The sequence below is a fragment of the Eurytemora carolleeae genome, unplaced genomic scaffold (assembly GCF_000591075.1).
Source record: "Eurytemora carolleeae unplaced genomic scaffold, Eaff_2.0 scaffold59, whole genome shotgun sequence".
NCBI lineage: Eukaryota > Metazoa > Arthropoda > Copepoda > Calanoida > Temoridae > Eurytemora > Eurytemora carolleeae.
The window spans coordinates 440582-462159 of record NW_019396064.1 but is presented as its reverse complement, the minus strand read 5'-3'; the positions used below and the strand labels follow the sequence as shown (position 1 = coordinate 462159).

The 21578-nt window shown below is 32.2% G+C and overlaps 1 protein-coding gene across 6 annotated transcripts; it reads right to left on the bottom strand.

Annotated features, from left to right (window-relative positions):
* Nucleotides 1-374: 374 nt before the first annotated feature.
* Nucleotides 375-21039, bottom strand: LOC111709626 (interferon regulatory factor 2-binding protein 2). 6 transcript variants are annotated; one of them, XM_023483382.1, is made up of 12 exons: nucleotides 20943-21039; nucleotides 20318-20543; nucleotides 18817-18978; nucleotides 17919-17982; nucleotides 16728-16755; nucleotides 16488-16545; nucleotides 16086-16163; nucleotides 14485-14553; nucleotides 11516-11598; nucleotides 10815-10892; nucleotides 10273-10362; nucleotides 375-1151 (listed from the first exon to the last, which is right to left on the bottom strand). In XM_023483382.1, the coding sequence occupies exons 1-12, from the start codon at nucleotides 20976-20978 to the stop codon at nucleotides 1005-1007; spliced, it is 1119 nt and encodes a 372-aa protein (XP_023339150.1). In that variant the 5' UTR covers nucleotides 20979-21039; the 3' UTR covers nucleotides 375-1004. The 6 variants fall into 6 exon arrangements, with proteins under 6 accessions (XP_023339150.1, XP_023339159.1, XP_023339169.1 ...); XM_023483391.1 differs by having other exon boundaries at nucleotides 16086-16154; XM_023483415.1 differs by lacking the exon at nucleotides 375-1151 and adding an exon at nucleotides 6151-6462.
* Between the last annotated feature and the right edge of the window lie 539 nt (nucleotides 21040-21578).

Genomic DNA, 21578 nt, shown 5'->3' with positions numbered 1-21578 from the left:
TTAAAAACCATGACGTGTGTCAGCCTAATTTTACTTCTTTTTGCTTGCAGAAAGCAGTGTTGGGTTTTTATATCTTTAAAAAAAATTTATTCATATTCAGAGTAATGTCTAATTTTTATTTAAATACATCTAAAAAAATCTTTTTAATTTCCCCCAACGAATTTTTCATCTTATAAGCAATTCTGATTATTGTAATTTCTTTTTTTTGGGGACACCCTGTATACCTTCTGCTTGTCACCGTTTTGTTTTGTACACCGCTAATTATTTACCAACGTGTGATCTCAATATGTTCCTTATTCAGAAATAAATCTTGTAATATCAGAATTATTGATCTAAATATGTTAAAGGAGGGAAAAAGATCTCTTTTACGCAAATTCCGAGTTATACAAATCTTTATTAAAACAATGAATCAAGAATATATAATCAATCTTAAAACTTAAACTAACTACAACACAGATATTATTGGCAATGTCCTTGCTTTTTCATGAACATAATCATCGAACTAATATACTAGATACAGGAAAAGGGGGTAATAAAGGGACTGTACGCAAAATATGAAATAAAACTTGCATACCCTAGATCAAAGCAGTAGAATCCACGAATTACAAAAAGTCCTTTGTACGTACTTTACACACTGTTTCGATATGGTTCAGGGGGTTTATAAAGACTTGGGACACGGGGGGGGGGGCGCAAATATTGAAAGGGAGGGGCGGTCTGCCTAGGTAGAGAGGCTAATTACCCCTGGAATACCCCTGAGGTTATCTTTTTGATGTCATGCTTCACAATTTTCCCCCCTATCCCGTGGTATATGGTGCAACTTTTACTTTTTAGAATAAGGAATAATTGGACAAATACACATGTTTGGCAACCTGATTCCCAGGTTGAATTAACATCATTAATTTTCAACTGATGTGTTTTCCTGCGTCATCTTACGCAATATTTTCACTTAGTAATTCACTGAGATTATTAATCTGAGCCACGTTGATGTCATTTTATTCATTTACCTACTCATCCTGATCTTCCGTTTCCTCGTCAGTTGGGTCTTTATCGCATATGGTTCCAATATCCGATATGATTCCTTCGTCAGTATCACTATCACTCTCCCCGCTTTCCTCTAGTTCCATTTCATCCTCCTGCTGACCATTAACCGGCTGAAAAAGTAATATAAAGTTAGAAATATGTCTAAATACATAAATGTAATGCAAAAAAAACCGTTCCAAACTAACGTGTTGCAACGTGTTTTTAGGGTTAGATAATTGCAAAGTTTTATAAAAGCAAACTTTAACATAACACAGTTTTAAAACTTTAGAAGTTTGACTGAATTTTATTTAAAAACGATTCAAAACGATTGACAACACTACCCAAAGTGGGAGTAGGTTGGGTGAAGGAGACGAGGTTTATACTGTTGGAACTCTGAACTCGTTAAGAGTAATGATGGACAATCAATAATTCTTGGTTCCTTTCCTAAACCTTTGTCTTTAAACTGTTCCATAAGAATCACAATTTTGAAAATTATTACCTACGTTTGCTTTTATTACTAATTTCAACCCTGAAAGAAGGTATGTAAAGGTATGGGAATTCAGTGACGAATTCTATATCGTCTTTTTAAATAATTCTTCGATTTAGTATAGTGAAACCTAATGAGAAAGCTGTAATCTGTAAGAGTTTCGTCTGCTGTGTTCACATTTTGTTTGTTTATGTTTTGACTGCATACGGTTGTACTTAGTAAAACAAGAAAATTGCAGGATACATACAGAGAAAACTGTCCGTCTTAATCAATCCAATGTATGATGTGGGACGCCATCTACAAACAGGGTTACCCACAAAGAATGAGACTGTAAAGACGACCGGAACTCTTAAAATGTGACGCTCCGAAGGTTAAATTAAGTCTTCTGTCTTAGATATAATAATCTAATGGTTTTTAAATGATAATTAACAAATCTCAAACGGAAACAGACAGTATAAATTCCGTTTAATGTCTCTGAAGTCTCATCCTTTTTGGGTAACCATGTTGTTCAGTGGAAAACCTAGTTCTTATGAATCAGTATTTTTCGGTGCCTTTTATAAAAACCAAAACTTGAAAAAGTTGAAGATTAGTTGTAAAGCTGACAATGCAAAGTATATAAACATGCTACAGGGTCAAAAAATATGGTAATTTTAGAGACGTCTTTTTACCGATTATTTTTCTAGTGTAATGGTACAGGGTTGCCCACAAAGGATGAGACTGTAAAGACAAAACTGAAATTACTTAAAATATAATGATTACATGGTTAAATTAAATCTTTTGTCTTGACCATTGACTTTTAAAGGCTTATCTTATGATTTGGCATGTTGGCAACGAAAAACGTCTGTTTAAAGTTACAAGGAATTAAAATATATAAATAGAATTCTGTAGTCGTCCCTGAAGTCTCATCCTTCATGGGTCACCCTGTACCTACTGAAAAAAAGTGTTGCAATCGTGTTAATAATTTTTTTGTAAATGAGAGTTCATCGAGTACTGTTGTCATAAAGTTGATACAGAAAAGCTAGGTTTTCAGGGAGGGGAGGAAAGCCTACCACAACGATTTCTCATCCGAGCTACATTCTTATTTTCTCGTCCGAGCCACCTCAAAATCCTCGTCCTTTCAATATTATTTGTTATAAGCGTCAGTCCAATCCTTGAAGATTAACAAATTTTTTAAAATCCAATATAATAGTTTTAATTTAAGTTTTGAAGTTCTATGTCCTAACATTTTTCCCGGTGGTTCCATGGGAAATATTAAAGGCAGAGGTATGACAAATAGCAATTGCTTTAACATCGTGAAGGTCAGCCATCTACAATTGTGTTATGATTCGTCAAAAGAATTCCAACAATCCCACCATCACCAGTAATTAAAAAATGCTAGCAATAGATCTGAAACTTTCCTATTTATTTCCTGTTTTTTGATTTGGGAGGCAGTATTACACTGCCTCTATTTTTGGAGATCTTTTAATTTATCCTCCTAAAACAATTAATTTTGTTTCGTTTTTTTTGCTTTATTTTCATAAAAATTTACTTACTAAGAACCTAACCTAGGATAAGCCGAGATAGCCAGTGAGTTCTCTCATCCGAAAAAAAACTTAATTAACATTGTTTATTTATGTAGAAAAAAGCTTTATTACATGCGACACCCTGATATCAACACTGTACATGATGCGCTTTATTGAGTACAGTTCATTGTTCACTGTACACAGTACACAGTACATAGATGTTTAGAAAACAGTGTAAGTACAATACAGAGATGTTTTATATATCAACAAAATAAAACAGGTTTTGAAGTCCGGGCATTAATTTCAAGTCACCCTTAATAGATTTTTTTTTATATTACATAGAAAATGTTTATCTCCAAAAGTGTAAAATGACATTTTTAAACAAAAAATTTAAATAAGTTGTTTTTAATCTATTCTCCTTTTTTTCATCGTTAATTCAAGATAATGTCTCACAGTTTTCAAGAAAAGAGATATAATTTAATATTTTTAGAATTTATTCTTTCTATGGAACATTGTCTTTGTCTCAAAAATCATTAGCTTAATAAAANAAAACCGTCGCATTTGGAGGTAAAATAAAAATGGCATTGGAGCTTCAGGGATATTAAATAATTATATTTAAATACTGGGATATTATTTCCAATCACATTGTAAATATTTTCAAAAGAATGTTAACGTTTCTACATTTTCCAAGGGAAGGGGGTTTAGAAATGAACACCCGACTACAATATACAGTTCACCAAATAGGACTTCATACAGTTGAAAACGAAGAAGCAACCGAGAGAAATTATTACTAAACCGGGACAATTTCTTTTTTTTTATTTAAATCTTAACTGTAAATCTATATTTGCATAGGCCTAGAAATCCTTCTAGTCTGGCGAACTATATCTACTGCATCTAGTAGAACATATAAATATTAGTTACAATGATAGAAATTTATAAAACCTCTAATTCCAAAGGTGTTAGTATATGGAAAGAATTCATAGAAATAAATTAAATATGAGAACGCACATGGAAAACAAGAGGAACTGGTAAAATATAAATGATTAACATGTCTTATTAAGCCAAATGCAAAGGTGTACTTATTAAAGGGACTGTAAGCGTAATATCAAGTAACCTTCCATGCAAAGATGACGATGCCCGATTTACAACGATGCCCTTAAATAAATTGCATGTTTTAGTTCATTAATCTGTCCATTTTCATTTTACTCCTTTGCGAAAGTGACAAGCACAAATTCTTCATTATAAAAATAAATGGAGAAATTCACGGGAATAAACACTGCCACTGCCACATTTTTGTTAAGACTAAGGGAAGTGTACCGTTGTAAATCAGGCATTGCTATCTTTGTCTGAAGGGACCTTAAAATTAGGCTAACAGTACCATTAAAGCAACATTGGAATTTTACAAATTTATAGTTTTCAAGATTTATCTTGATTATACATAAACAAAAGCATGGAAAAACATTTAATTTTCATATAAGATTGACATTTTTAGTTGCTTGATAGTAGGTTAAAAGGAATTTTTAACGTAATTTTAAGTCTCAACAATTAAGACCAGGAACTATTATCTCTTTATTTGAGAACCGATGACATAAAATTAGAGAAATCTTACTGGTTTGCTGTGTTTACTGCTGAGCAATAAAAAATTTTTTTTCGTGAATTTCATGATTATTAGTTAGAAAATATAATAGTACCTCTTCTTATGTCCTTTTCCTTAAAATTACTTAAAGATCCTTAATTAAAGACTTAGATATTGATAGTTTTTTGTGCTTCATTTTAAGTTGATGCAATGCAACCTGTACCTAACGCACATGCAGGAAGACAGCTAGGTGTAGACTGTACGATTGTACGATTTATTTAGTGTGCTATAATACTGATTTTTAGTTAAATCATTTTCTAGTGATTTTTTTAAAAAATAATTTGCATAGCAAGGGATCAAAGAAGCGTCTATGAACATCTTATTGAAATTATTTGTACTTGAATAGAAGGCATTTCTAAAGGCAAAATTGTGATAAATTATTATAATGTTTTAAAAAGCCACTTACTTCACAATGTAACAAGACATGCAGAACGTTCACATTAACTATTTGTGTTACAAGTTAAAATGGGTTAGCACTAGAGGGGGGGGGGGGCATATTTAAAAATAGTTCATAACCTTGACATTAATTAATTATTTAACCCCTATGGACTAAAATATAGCTGCACTGTATAACTATAAATCTATCGTCTACTTGCTAAGAGATTCAGAAATATGTAAAAATAAAAATAAGGTTTTGTTTAACAAAACCAGTGGTCTTTGTTGATTTTCATCGATTTTCCCCAAAAATCATGTTTTAACCCTATAAAACATAAATTTTAAAGAAAATATACACCCCTGGAATTATCCTCAAAAGCAAAATATAAATGATACCTATAAATGGACCTTATTTTCAGGGGAATTAATGATGAAATTCCCTCCCCACATTATTTGTTGTGAAATTAAAACAACTGCTTAAGGCATGATTTCATTCCCCGAAAGTGAGACAAAATTGAAATAAAATTTGGCACATAGAAAGCGAACACTAAAAACAACTTTAATGCAAATTTGAATATTCTTTTCTTGGTTAAATAAGTTTATACAGTTTTTACAGTTTAAGGCGTAAAACACAAAATTTATAAAAAAAAATTGCGACAAACCACCTAGAAGCAACAATAGAAAACCCAAGCTTAAACGGATTATCATCTTAATTCAAAGCAACTTTAAAAATTTCTAATGACGATTCTCAAAAATGTTGAAATTTTTTTATAAGCCTTTAACAACCCCCGGCCACCCCTGAGTGTCCAAAAAAAAATTTCAGCCCAATCGGTCCAGCCGTTTGGCCGGCTATAGACATCATATTTATATACGAATGTCTTGTTTTATTATGTAGATTAACACAAAATGTTTTAAGATTTTGAAATCCAGAAAATCAAATGGCGAACTCCCCCTCAGGAGCGATCTTGAAGCGTTTAAAAAATTAGTAGCCTAGGTTTCTATGAATACAGGGGGACGAAGTTAAGGAGTTAAGGAGTAGTTAAAAACTAGATTTTAATCTGCTTCAGTATTTATGTTCATATTTTTCATTTCTTTTTTTAATCCTTATGCAATAAGAAGATGGTTGATAATTCGTTTGTTGTTGACAAAAATATGTAATTTATTCATTACTTCTGGTTTAGAATTGGATTCATTCTGTGAACAAGTTTTCAAAACAGGATGTGTTTAATTTGATCAATTTAATTGATTCGGAGCTTTCTTTCACAACTAACAAAACTCATAACATAGTTCACTCTTGTTTCCTTTTTCATATTTTGTCACTTTTTGGTCACTTCACCAGTCCTAAGGTGGCACTCACTTCAAGGTTATAATTTCATTTGCTTGGTTTCATGCTAAATTTAGTTCTGCTGGCTTTTCCTCTTTTCTTCAACTACCCGCCCCTCCTGAAATATAATTAAGTTAAGGGGGTTATACTCAGTGCTTAGGATCCATTTAAATTTGATGCGGATCCGGATCCTGGATCCGCATTGAAAAAAATGGATCTTGATTCAGGTCATTTCCTTAAGATTTACTGAATTTTTTTAACAAAAAAAATAATTTTCAAATTTTTTGTTTCATTTTTTTCGCTTATTTTTATCCTAAAACTTGATGAACCATTCAGAAATGAGGAAATTTTTATAATCAGATTTGGGTTTTAGGAGTAAAAAAGTTTTTTTGTAATTTTTGGTTGATATTTTACCCATTGGATCCGGATCCGTTGATCCGCATCCAGGAAGCCAAAATCTTGCGGATCCAACGGATACGGATCCGGATCGGGATCCTAAGCACTGACTTAAAGAATCCGGACTGGGTGGTGGTTTGGGGCGATTCCGTAGATTTCAGAGAAACAAAATAAATAAGATTGGGATTTTCCCTATTCTTGATACATTTACCCCCCCAAAATTTGAAAATGCTTCCCTCTTTCCAAAATCAACAATACAAACATGGAAAGTCATGGCATGGGGAGTGGGTGATTTTTCAGGAAAACATAAAACCCTTATTTAAGGATGTTTTTTGTGCAATTTTAGCAAAACTAAAAGAAAAATTATTGCAAAGCACCCTGAAACCACAGCTTTGAAAGATATTGATGCAGCTGAAAAGAAGCTCAGCAACGCTGTTACAAAACGTTTAAGTAATAAAAAAGAAAAAATTAATTTTGATTTAAATATTTATTTTATCCACTCCCTTTATCCGTCTTGAAACACTGAATTCAGAAATGTTGAAACCATTAACACATTATTTATAAAAAAAAAACTCTTCTTGGAGACTTGGACGTCAATCGGTAAAAAAGCCAAACAAATTCAGAATTTGAGACATTTGGAAAACACTGTTGAGAAGAGTACCAAACCGCAAGTCTTCTATTATTATTATCTGTGAAATTGTATAAATATGTGTTTAAATATGTTAAAATATGCCAGGACATTTAACGGAATTGTCAAAGCATAAAGCAGATTCATTATTCAAATAAATAATTAATAAATTTAAAGATTTCAACGGGTTTACATTACATTACAAGATATAGCATTACATTACAAGATATAGTATTACATTTTCATAATTTTCATAATATCTGCAAATGCTAAAGCTAAGTTCGCCTTTGTAGGATCTGGTTCAGGCTCAGGGACAGGCAAAGGATTAGGTTCAAGTTGAGGTTCAGTTTCAGGCTCAGGATCAGTGTTAGGGTCAGGATAGGGTTCAATTTCAGGATCAGATTATGAATAGTCATTAGTCCGGGTTCAGGTTCAGACATGATGCATAAGTGTCTATCATCTCCATCCAACTGAGGAATAGGAGATGAAGCAGGAGCTTGAGATCTTGTTTTTCTCACCATTTAAACCTTTGTCATATTATTGTTCTGGTTTGATATAAATTACTCATCCGTAAAGGAATTTCTTAGTTTGTATATGCTAATTATAGACGAATGCCGCATTCATTTAAATTTGTAAGACGGCATGGGATCTATCATATAATAAACTTATTCAGCATAAACTTTAAAATTCTGATTAAACAACATTTTAGTGTAGATCATATTTGCGACATTGCGCTATTTACGTAAAGTCTTTATGTGTTCCGACCTGCATTTGTATTAATAAAATAAATGCGGGTTTTCGCAATTTACTCTGTTTCAATATTTAAGTCACGGGCTGACAATGATCTCCTCAAAAACAGTCTTTAATAAAATCTTGCATTTTGGCGTACGATTCAGTAAAAGAATATGCTATAATAAAAAAGAGTTAATTTATTATTATTATAAATTGAATTAAAATTTATATTTTAATAATTTAAAATTTTAGTTAAAACCAGCCGTGCCTGCCTGACGCTGCCTAAATCAAATGACAACAAAACGGGTGAGGGTCAGATGGGATAAAGGTAAGCGCATGNCTTCCCCCCCCCCCTTTTTGGACTACATTATCTGTGATCAGGATGTTTAAATCTATTGTTCTCTATGTCCTTGGAGTTATATAGGTACAAATAAATTGTGTAAAAAAATGCATTCCTAAAAAGACTTAAAGAAAATCTATCTGTAAATGATATTTAACGGTACTAATACTGAAATGTATTTTTAAATTCAATGTTGTATAGCTTAAAGGACGGCTTGGTTTTCTATAGAAAATTGGAAATGGTTCTTGGGAAGCACTATTGGCCTATCTTTCAACACAGTGTAACTGAGCTGTGTTTAACTTGGATTTTGTCAAGCCTTCAAATCTAATAAGAATACTATTCTTCATTACTAAAAATGTTAAAGGAAATAATTAGAAAGGTCTGTACACCGTTGAACCATAAATTTTAGTTTCCGAAAATGTCTAAGGAATAACTTAAATATTAGAGTAAACTCTCAAATTATGAATATATGTAGTTGATTGATTAATAATTCGTCTAAATGTTATCAGGGGCTTGGTGGAAGTTTAGCCTAGGGGGGTGAACTTTAAGCGCGCGTGAGCGAACAGATTTTTTTTCGGGGTCACCCCCCTAGCGGTCGTTTGTTCACCCCCCTAAAAAACCAGTATTAAGCAAAAAGTTTAGTTTTAAAAATTGTATAACCCCTATAAAGGCACCTAATTTAAAATCCATTTTTTCAAGGGCTTTTCAAAAATGTAAGTTTTAGATCTATAGCTTAAATAACAAAAGTTTATGGGCTATCTTAACCCTATCCCTGCTGGGGTATTTGAAAACCAGGATATGCTGGGGGTGGGGGATTGGGTCAATTTGATTGCCCCCCCTCAAAATGTCATGTTTGATGTCCAAATATGACAAAAATTCATCATTGGAAAGCTCGTATTCTCTACTTTTAGAATCAGCAAAAAATGCAAATTTGCTAAATTGATTTTTTTTGAAAAATCCAGTTATACAGTAAAAATGTTTTTGCAAAAAAATGATAAATTATGATATTTATATAGAAATAATTGCCCCCCAGCATGAAAAGGGTTAATTTCTGCAAATTGCAAAAAAATCCTTTAAAATACTTTCCTCAATTTTTTCGGTGAATAATCAAAATTATTCAACGTTTTTTTTTTTAATATTAAAACAATAATTTTGATTATTACACTTTCTTCCTACGCATAATATACTGAACTTACTTCAATTTGACAAGACTTTTTTGGAAAATATGCATGTCAAAATAAGCTTTAGCTGACAATACTTGACAATTTGAGACAATATTCGCACACTCAGCACAATTGGTAAAATAAAAAAATCAGTACATTTATTCCACACTGCATATTCGCTAAATAAATGAAAACGATAGAATGGTTTTTATGGCCAACTTTTCTTTTAAATATCGAAGAAATTTTTTATTATTTTAAGGGACTGATTTTGTTATTTGAGATGATCTTTTTTTTCAAGATTCTGATTCGCAATTTTACCCTTTATTTGATAAGTAAAGAACATATCATTATTTTTCTAACTTCAAGTGTGTTCAGCTATATATATAGAGATCTTCCACTGTTACTGAAGCAAAAGTTCGCTATTCAGAAAAACCACAATTGAAAATTAACAATTTTTCAAGTTAAACAATGGGTATCTCACTCATTCTAGATCATAACAATAATAACCATAACATCCTTACAACCCAAACCTCAGACATCGGATTGCAATGGTACAGTTGTGAATAGGACAGGGCACTTATTGAAATAAGAGAACTTGAAATTACAAATACATTATACACAGCCCTATTAATTTTAAGATAACACAGCATACTTCAGTGACAAATTTACCTCGAGAATTGTTGATATCTCTCCTTGCATGAAAGCCCAGGGAACATTGGACCCAGCTAGCGGACATCTTTCACCACTCGGGCAGAACACCTAATAATGCAAAATAATAAGAGTATTTATATTTTATATATATATATCTTCTAGTTTATATATATATATATAAATTTGTAGTCTCTGTTTGTTTGTCCGATCGTAACTCTGGAATCCCTGGACCAATTTGCCTTAAACTTTGATTGGGGAACTCGGGAGTCCCACGAGAATATTTTGTTTGTTTTTGAGATTCAAAGTTGCGTAGGGAAAAAAGTTAAAATTGTAATTTACGACCAAGTGCGGGTAAACGGCGGGAGTAACTATAAGTAACCTGTGCAACCCTGGGTTCCCCAAGCTAGTAATCTATAAAGTCATTTCTAATTTCGTTTTTTGGCCTAATGGAAAAAATGTTTCAACTTAGAAGAAGTTTAGCATACAGCTGACAGCCTATGCATTAGGTTTACTATCGACTTATTTCCAAGACAGTTCAAAATCCACCCCAAATTTTTTACCTCTGTATTCGGTCCTTGCTTCTTTATCGAATCTGCAGAACAAGGGAAACAGAACTTGTGATTTTGGTTTGTGGGACACTAAACAAATAGTTTAGGAATTAATATAGTTATTCTTAATAACAGCTTGAGGGGACCATATGTGTAATATCAAGTGACCCTCCATGAAAAGAAGACAATATCCGATTTACAATGGTACCCTTGAAAACTTTGTCTAATCAAGTACTAGATATCCATGTTTGTGTTTTCATTTACGGGTTCGATGCGAAAAAGACTTGTGATTTCTTGCTTATAAGAAGCAATACAAATTTTTAAAAAAATAAATCACTTTTCGAGTCAGAAAGACTCAAGTATTTTTTCATTTTTCATCAGATTAAGGTTTTAAGGGGTTTAAGGATACCATTATAAGCCGGGAATTGTTATTTTTGCATGGAGGGTCACTTGAAAGTACTGAGCTAAACTATTTCAGATTTTTTAAATGCCTCTTGAAACTTAAAGAACTAGAGGCTGAGGCAGAATTTAAACTGCGTCGCTGAACCGCCAAAAATCGGTTCCTATTGAGCGGCGACTCAAATCTCAAGACTGAATGAAATTTTCAAGTGGAACCAAATCTTTGAGACGCGGCTTAAATTCTTTAATTCAGCCTCAGTTTAAACAAAGACATTTTCCATCACAACAGGATTTAAGGCCCATTTGCGTGGTACCTGAACGAAGTGTGTATCCTCTAGACGTTGAGAACAAATAGTGCATTTCAGATGGGGGTTGTTGGGGAGTCCATCTGTAAGATCTAAAATATTCAAATAATAAAAACGCTTATCAAGATATCACCAGGAAAGTACAGGGTGTCCCAATGGGACACTGTCCCACATCATATTGGATCGTTAATGTCTTTAAATACCTAATTTTCAGGGACTAATGAGAAAATTTTAGACAAATCTATCTTTTTTAAAAATTGTTTAAGACCAATATTAAAATTTGCATGTAAAAAATACAAGGTTTTTCTAGTATTAGGTGCGTTAAAGCTTAGAGATAATCCAATATGATATGGGAATTTGGAAGCTTTGTTTATTAATGAATTTAAGGCATTAAACATTAAACAGCTATTTGCACTTTATCTGTTCTTTGCTGCTCTCATATACTGCCTGAATGTAATCTTATATGTGTAATAAATTTAGATTAGATTATACATTAAAGGGACAGTAAAGGAAAAATGAAAGGGGGTATAGACTGAAAGCTAATCACTTTAGCTCTTGATCGCGACCCATGAAAGTTTTATATGATTTTCCTGTCTCGAGAAATTGATATAAAACTGTGTTAAAATTATACGAAAATTCATATATGTAAAATTTTGAAAATCTGAAACTTAAATCACGTGACCAAAACTATCACCAATGGCAGAGCAGTATACTGATCACGTGTCTCCGCCTGTATCACGTGACCACTTTACTGCACTGCTATTGGTGGAATTTCTGGTCAAGTAATACGGACGTAAAAATAATATTATGAATGAAATCTATTGAAAATAGAAATAACAAATATATAAGTAAACCTAATTTACAATTAGCTTTCTCTGGGATATCATCGTTTTCAGATTGGTTGCTTATTTGCTGAATATGATCTGTTTAAACCTACTACTTTTATACAAAATTGTATATATATTAATTTTCGTATATATTTGACACATTTTTATATCAATTTCTCGAGACAGGAACATCAGATATAACTTTCATGGGTCGCGATCGAGAGCTAAAGTGATTAGCTTTCAGCCTATACCCCCTTTCATTTTTCCTTTACTGCCCCTTTAAGTTTATGTTGCCGTTAATAATATTCACTAGATAAAACATTTTAAATGAGTTATGATTTTAAAAGTTCATGCATTTTAAGGCGTTGTACTAGCATGCATTTATATTATACCATTATGCACAATACATTCACTACAAAACAGACCCATAAAAAAAAACAATTAAAAATCCATAAGAAAGTGGGAGCTAATGGAGGGGACTATAAAAACTCTATACCATCTCATCTTTAACTGACAAGAAAAGGATCCAACAATATTATTTAAGTGCAAAAAGTCCCTTTTGTGATATCTGAAGCTGGTAAGAAGTTTACTCAAAAATAGGATCCCTGCAATGAATTTGAAAATGGCAAGAAGTCCCTTAAATCGCAAAGGATCCCTGAAATCTGGCAAAGTTCCCTTCCGAAAATGGGTCCCTTCACTTCAATTCCAATCTAAAACAGAAAAGAACTCCGGGTCCCAAGGATCCCTGAATTCCAATCTGAAACTAGCAAGCAGTCCTCTTTACTTAAAGACAGTGCTGACTAATCTTTTACAGATTTCAAGATGCGATAACTATTTTAGCACGAAAGGAATATGTTGTCTATAGCCGGCCAAACGGCCGGACTGATTGGGCGGAAATTTTTTGTGGACACTCAAGGTGGCCGGTGGGTGTAATAGGCTAAAAAAATACCAATTTTTTTTTAATTTCTAAAAAAATTTTCCCCATAATTTATTTTTCTACGGGCAACGCCGGGCCCTCCAGCTAGTTATTCATAAATTTAAAAATTAAAGATTTAGAAAATTTGGATTCTATCAAACTTATCAATTCATTCAACGCATAACATTTTTGTCATTTGTGAAAACTATTTCACTAGTGCAAGTAAAACCTTTCCATAAAGATATATCAAAATTGGTTTAAATAAATTAATCTTAAAACCTGAATTAAGAAACCTTGGAAGTCGCAAAAATTTGTAAAAAATGACTACTAACACAATTTGAAAAAAATTCCTTAACACTTATTTTTTGCCAATTTTTTTAAATATCAAAATTAGTTGGTGCAAATATCGACCTCCGATACTGATCCATTTAAAATAATTTTTAACCGATATTTTGGTATTCTTTTTTGTAGGTTTAAATGAAAATTTTTTGTTTGAATTAATATTTAAACATAAAAATTATTTTAATTGGTCAGATCCAGCATAACAAAGTTAATTTTGAAAATTAGTTTTACCATTTGTAAACTCTATGCTATTTCACATGAATAACTTTTTCAATGCTTTATCACTAAATTATTCTGTCTTGTCATATCCAGTGATGTTCATACACTGCAGGGACAAATTAATTAGACAATCAAGCATTTATCACAAATTGAGAATTGCTCACATTGGTTATCGACATCAAACATTTCAAATAGCACAAACGGTGGTCCACTTTACAAAATTTAATCCATGGTTATATTTTATACATTTTACCAGATATGCAAAAGTAAACCATGTGAATGGGCATGAACTAGAAATAATAGTTTCTACAGTTTTTTAAAGTCCATTATTTTTAAATTCTGAGAAGCAAACAAAATGGACATGGAACATGAATTCATACACAACAACTTTGTGTTTACATTTAGACAGTGATTGAATCATGCCTTTATTTTAGTTCAATGTTATTTAAAAAAGGCTACATCCAAGCCGCAGCGAATTTAAATATATGTGTACAGTCTGATTTGAAGAGCTGGATGGCTAATTAGCAAAACAAAAAATGCCAAAAAATAATTGAAGGATAAAAGGGTGAAAGGTTGGATATTTCAATATTATGATTTAGTAAATTTGTAACAAATGTACAACATTTATTTTGGCTCTTTTTTAACAAATGATTGAAATCATGCATTCCCATCACCTTGTTTAGGGCCTTCCTTGTTGTCCAGTTCAGAGCTGGAAGTTACTTGTCTGGAGCAGCTTGCAGCTCCTGCATTTCCAAAATTAATGGAATCATTGAATCAAGTAATTTAATGTTTTGCTATAAAAACCAAAATTGTGTTTTCATCTCTACTTCAGTGCCTAGGATCAGGATCCAATGAGCAAAAATATCAACCAAATACTACAAAAAAAAACTCAAAACCCAAATCTGAACTGTTGAAAAACAGTTAAGCTTTCAATTTTTTTCTTATTTTTGAATGGTTCATCAAGTTTTAGCATAAAAATAAGTGAAAAAAAGAAGAAAATAATTTGAAATTCTTCTTTTGTTCAACAATCAGTAAATCTTAAAGAAATGTTCATGAACTGGACCAGGATCCGGATCCCCATTAAAAATCAATGGACCCTTAGCACTATTGAATGCTTTGCTAACATAAGCAAAATTGTATTTCAATCTCTAATTTACAATTACCAAACATCCAACTCGACCCAAAAGTTGATGATCAGGGGAGTTTAATGTTAAAAAACCATAGCACAAAATTTAAAAAATTAAGAAGTGGTTTTCTGATATACTGAAACTATTTGTTCTTGCAAAAAATAACAAGCTGGATCCTGGGTAGTTTAAATATTCTAACCCACCGCTATATATTGTTATTGCTTGTATGCATAAAAAAAATCAACTTTTTTGTCGAAATATCTACTTAAATTATGCTTATAATGCGGAATAGTTTCGAAAAATGTAAGCTAATTTATACGATATTGGAAAAGTGCGATTTAAATGTTTTTGATTACAATACACACATATTTTCGTCCTCACTGAGATACATGTTAAACAACTTTAAGGAATAAGAAAACTATACAGAATTCATTTTGAAGAAACATGCATGAAGAATAAATGAACGTATCCAGGATGCAACTGAAGTGTTAAATTTCAATTGCAGAATGGATAGATTAAAAACATGCATAAACATTCATGCTTTCTAATAAAACAAATGATAAAACCTCTTTTGAACTCTTCATTCCTTTTTCTTAACTTTTTTTCTCCACCGTTATTTTATCTGTTTCTTTTCTCTTCATCCTTTTACTTTTAATACCTTTTTCCTTTGTATTACATTTAATTGATCCAGTTTTGACTTCAGATTTTAATAGAGCTTTTCTCTTCAAAGATTGATTTTTATAATTTACTCCTACTATGCAAAAGTAAATCAAGAAATCCATGAGTGAAAGTTTAAGACTCTGAGTTACAGTTATTTAAATAGTTTCACCGAGAGAAAAATAATTTCAAGCGCAACATGCATGTATGAATTAGACACAAACTTAATGTCAGATATATTGTGTCTAATATGGCACAAAATACCAATTATTTTAGTAACAACTCTAAAACAATAAATGAGAAATCAGAAGTAGAAAAAGTACAATTCAAGTACGACCTTGAATCAAAAGCATACCCAATCAATCAATCAATCAATCAATCAATCAATCAATCAATCAATCAATCAATGGTATGTGATCTAAATACTTCCCAGTTTAGGCGACATACAAAACCCAGGGCCTTCGGTCACACCACCTATTGATTTGCTATACCTTGGTTGGTTTGAGGATGGGGTGAAAGCCCTGGTTCACTGCCCGGTCTGGACAACCGGCCACTAGACTCTAAAAGACCTTAAATTGGTTTAATGACTAAACAGCTATTTAAACAGTTTACGAAGTAAAATCAAATAAAAAACATGCAAAAATCAATTAGTTTTTTATTTAATCCTTATCAAATTTTATTTTTTTATATGATTATATTTCAGACTTTCAAATTTAAATTTCAAATATTTTCTTAAAAATTCAACAAATCAGACTCAAAATAATCTGAACTTCAAATGTTAGGGATGAAAGAAAATTAGGGAGAAAAGAAGCTAACTATTACAAAAAATAAATCTAAGCTAACACCTTAAAAGTAAAGAAATGGTTTTAAGAGGAAATAAATAAGTTTTAAACCTGATCCTGAGGTCTTGGGCCCATCATAAGAGCTTCCCTTGATTAATGCTGCTTTCACCTTTTTTTCCATTATTAAGCTAGATATATATTAGAACTATATTTTCTTGAAAACCATTTTATGTCTAGTTTATATTATTAATTAATAAAATAAATAAAAAATAAGGTTGCCGAACCAAAAGATAAATTTTCTTAACATCAATCTTGTTAAGAGACAATAAAATCTGATCATAATGGATTTGCCTTTTCAGTTTGTGCATCTATACTACTCCTTAAATAAATAAACATTTTAATTGAGAAAATGTAAATAACAGTTCTTATTAGTTTTGTTGAAGTACATTCAGGTTAATATTTAGATTTTTTAATCTATATCATAATAATCTATATATATATATATATTTTGCTCGTCTTTCTGTCTGTATTCAAAAGACGTCAAAACGGCTGAACCGATCAGAACCAAATTTTGTGTGGGACCTCATATGAGGTTTATTGATGCTCAAAGTAACAAATATTTGTCTCCAGAAGTTTTTTATTTTTGTTAGATTTAAAAAATCGACGAAAAAATAGCTTTTTTGTTATTGTTTTTTATTGTACAAGGAGATTATGCTCACAGATGAGCCACAATTAAAAGTTGAAATAGAAGATCGGCGCGAAGCGCTCTAAAAGCCTAGTTTTAAGTATATAATAATATTATAACCAAGAAAAGAAAAATAAAAGAATAAATAAAAAAATGAGTTATTGTTAATAAAGAGAAGTAGGTGGCAGCAAAGAAAGAGAAATATATTGGAGTAAAGAAAGATTACGAGATAAAAATAAAAGAAGAGAAATAAAAAGAAGAAAATAGAAAAGTAAGAGTAAATCAAGAGAAGTATGCACACTCCTCTGCCGCTTTAGTAATTGCAAATTGGCGGTACAGTCCAAAGTTGGACTGCAAAGATTGACCCAGCTAGGATATTTAAATGTACACCGGTGGGAATTGTAGGTAGAAGTGAAAATATATGAGCATTGAGTAGGTAGAAGTGAAAATATATGAGAATTGAGTAGGTAGAAGTTAAAATATATGAGTATTGAGTAGGTAGAAGTGAAAATATATAAGTATTGAGTAGGCAGAAGTGAAAATATATGAGTATTGAGTAGGTAGAAGTGAAAATATATGAGTATTGAGTAGGTAGAAGTGAAAATATATGAGCAGGTAGAAGTGAAAATATATGAGCAGGTAGAAGTGAAAATATATGAGCAGGTAGAAGTAAAAATATATGAGCAGGTAGAAGTAAACAATTTGGGGTTCAATCTGCCTTTTTAAATGAAAACCTGACTATTAAGGGGATCTCAAATAATTAAAGGAAAAAACTCTTAATTTGACATATAGCTGCTAATTTGAATTGAGACATGAGCTGTGTAAATTTTGATGGGGGGTTGGGGTTTAAAATCTACCTGCTGGGATTATGGTTAAATCCGTTGATCTGAATACCTCGGACCCCGTTAACACCAGAATCAGCTATAAGATAAGTTGTTTAATTTATATCTGTAGATTAAATAAAGGGATATGAAAAAAAATCCCGGAACCCGAAGATGAGCGTTGTGAGACCTCCAAGTCCGGAGATATGGCTCCGCAAGGGATTTCGAGGATGGCCTCTATGTTTCAAATGGCATTATCTTTTTTGTTTTTTAAGATAGCTCCAAAATTTTTTTTCAGTTTTGAATAGGTAATCACAAGCCCGGGATTTGGCGTTAACAGAAAAAATATCATTAAAGTATTATTTACAGGTCATAATTGCATTTCTTTATTTTCAGCTTCCGTTTGAGTATGTGTACCAATTCCGATTGTGTTGATTTTTTAAAAACATATTTTTATACTGCCAAAAGGTAGGGGATAGAAAAGTTATTTTATATGTATCTGTTCCTGTTGAGGAGGAGACCTGATAATTTGCCAACGCATGGGACTTTAGCTAGTATTGCATGCAGGGGCGAATTCAGGAATTTGTCATGAGGGAGCTTGAATTTTTTTCTTTCCAGGGGGGCTCTGCACCCGTTGGGGCCTGAAAACCCCTTGAAATCAATAGATTTCACTGGTCCATGGAGGGCTTATCCCGCATAGTCCCCCGGAATACGCCTCTGATAATAAAATGGCAATAACATCTGAACCCCCGGCTCCATTCACTCTGCAGAAAGAAAGTAATTAAAAAAACTTTTTATTTTATAAAAACAAGTAAATGATTACTTACAAGTCAGATAAACCCAATATAAATATGTTTTTTAAAAACATTAAACAACTCAAATTTTGTAAAATTTTTAGAAAATTAATTCTAAATTAAAAAAAATTATTTCTTACATAAAGCTGGTCCAGACATCATCTGTGACCGGGAAAGAAACTCTGCTGCGGTCATCTTCCTGTGTTGGTTGGGGAGGGGGTCATCTGTTGGTCTCTTGAGCCCCCCTCCTCCAACACTTGGAACAGGGGAGGGTGTCACCATATACCGCCCATCATTGCTTCCTGCAAATGAAAAAAAATTAAGTTCTCATCACATAAGTTTACTTGCAGAAATTGTGGAAATAGAGTTTAAAGACAAGACAAGAGTTAAAGTATACTTGATTTTACTAACAGGGAAAACGATATGCTTCTTACAGATTGTTTATGTAATACTTGCAGTTCTTATTTTTTCCTTTAAAAATGTTTCCTTTTTCCCTGACGACTGTAATATTGTTCTTCAAAGTATTCTATAATTTTTTTTGTCCTAAAAAAAGTTCCCAAAAAAATCATTTTCCAAAATTCCCGCCGGGCGTCTAGGTTTGTAAAACTAATAAAAGCAGGGGTTAATATTTTCTAGAATTACGACCCCCCCCCCTCACCCCACCTCCGGAATTTCAAGAGGGGGAAGAAAATATACACTACACCCCTGCATACATGTATTACATTCATATTATTACATAGCATGACAAAATATAACAATTAAAGTGCAATACAAATTAATTAAAAGGTTGACTACAATATAAGAAAAACAAACAAATTACAAAGCTTGGGGCGAAAATCAAATCGAAATCAGAACAACCCCATTAGCTGACTTTACAGTAATCTTCTGTCATTTATGTTAAAAGTGAGATCTAGGCAGTACTAGGATCCATATGCGTTGGATCCGCAACATTTTCTCTTCCTGGATCCGGAAAAACATGCGGATCCACGGATCCGGATCCAAAGGGCAACATACTCTTAAAACCAAAATATCAATTGTTAATTTAGTGGGAGATTGTTAAAAATTGCCTAGTCCCTGAATAGGTCATTAAGTTTTAGCATGAATAAACTAAATGAAGAAGATATCCTTCAATTATTAGAAAAAATCAGTAAATCTTAAAAAAAATTTCATGACCTGGATCAGGATCCTTTGTATCTACAAAATAAAATGGATCATGAGAATTGATTTAAAAGATATTAATATTATTATTAGCAGACAATACATCATTCAATTCTATGAAATAGGGGTCGACGCTCCTCGCCACCGAAGTGTATCCAAGGACCATCATCAAACATTATTTTTTTTCTTTCATGTGCGTTATCCATTTTCAGCTGCGTTATCCATTGTCAAAAATGATTTTAAATTCTTTCGGGGTAAACATTATGATATATTATACTTCCCAAGCAGACTTTCCTCATAAATTGAATTTATTGAGTAACATTTTCCGAGCTGTGCAGAAATATTTACCACGCGCAATATTGAGTTTTTGGCAACACGAAAGGGGGAAATGATCTGTCTTCTGAAATTGATTATGAATGGTAATTTGTGTTTGTTTGACAGTTGTTGTAACTAAATTTCAAAATTATAAAATATAATTTTTACCATTTCCGTTCAGATAAACTTCTCTAGTGGAACTCGAAGGTCGCACTTGTCCTTGTCTAGACATCTCAGCGAGCATGAACGAACGTTTCATCTTGCGCGCGCTCTCGATAATCCCGTCAATGCGCTCTGGGCCCTCGTAGTTGACACAGCCCCGGCAGACGGGCTCGCTAAACTCCATAAGGACTGCCCAGGGATACCGAGGCATGTCACAAAGGTAACACAAGACCTAAACAAGACTCGTATGAAAGGGGTTTTCCACGTCTATATAAGTTGAATGTCTAACTGTTGACTCTGTGTGTATCCAATAAACTTCCAAACGGCTGAACAGGTTGGGTCCAATTCCAAAGAAGGTTTAATACTGGGCAAAATTGAAAAACAACCAAAATTTTAGTACAGAAATAACCCATTACCCCACCACCCCCTCAAAAAAACATATATCAATACATATACGTTTTCTCAAATTGAACAAACTTATTTTTTTTTAGTAAAATCATATTTGTGAATTAATGTATAGAATGTTTGCGGTATATTTCTTAGAATGCATTTGCACATTACAAATAACAACTTTGAAAGATTATTTATTTATTTAAAACAAAGAGCCTCATTTGTCCTCCCTAAAACTAACCTTTTTGTTGGGAGTCGCCATACCAAATTCTTGCATCCGTAATAAGTCTTAGATCATAATTTGGACTCTGAAAATATATTTTGATTTTAGAATATAATCTCAGATGACGGTATTAATAAGTACTATAAAGATATTACTCTTAAATTGAATAATCGAATTTTTCTTGTAAATTTTATACTTGCCATTTTAACACATTTAGTCTAGAACACCTAATCTATAGCGTTAACAGGATACTTAATTTAAATTCAAAATACATAAAATCTTATCCTTTATTTTCTTCCAAATTTCATTATTAACAAATTAGTTTCCTAGAGAACTCTTAATTTGACAACCCCCCCCCCCTCTCCCTCCAAATTTTTCTATTTAGAAACCTAATTCCCATGATCAGATATTCAGAAATTTTTTAAATCGAAGTCATGTAAAAGAATTAAAAGAAGTGGGGGGGGGGGGTACATGATTCATTCTTTAGAGTAGTATAGACCCAATTCTCATAATTATTTTACTGCTTCAAAACTGAATTTCTAAAATTTTTTAAGAATTGGGGCTATATGTACAGGGTGTCCCACATCATATTAGACCGTCATCAGGTCTAAATTGCGATTTTCGGGACTAATAAGAAAATTTAATTAGAATAAA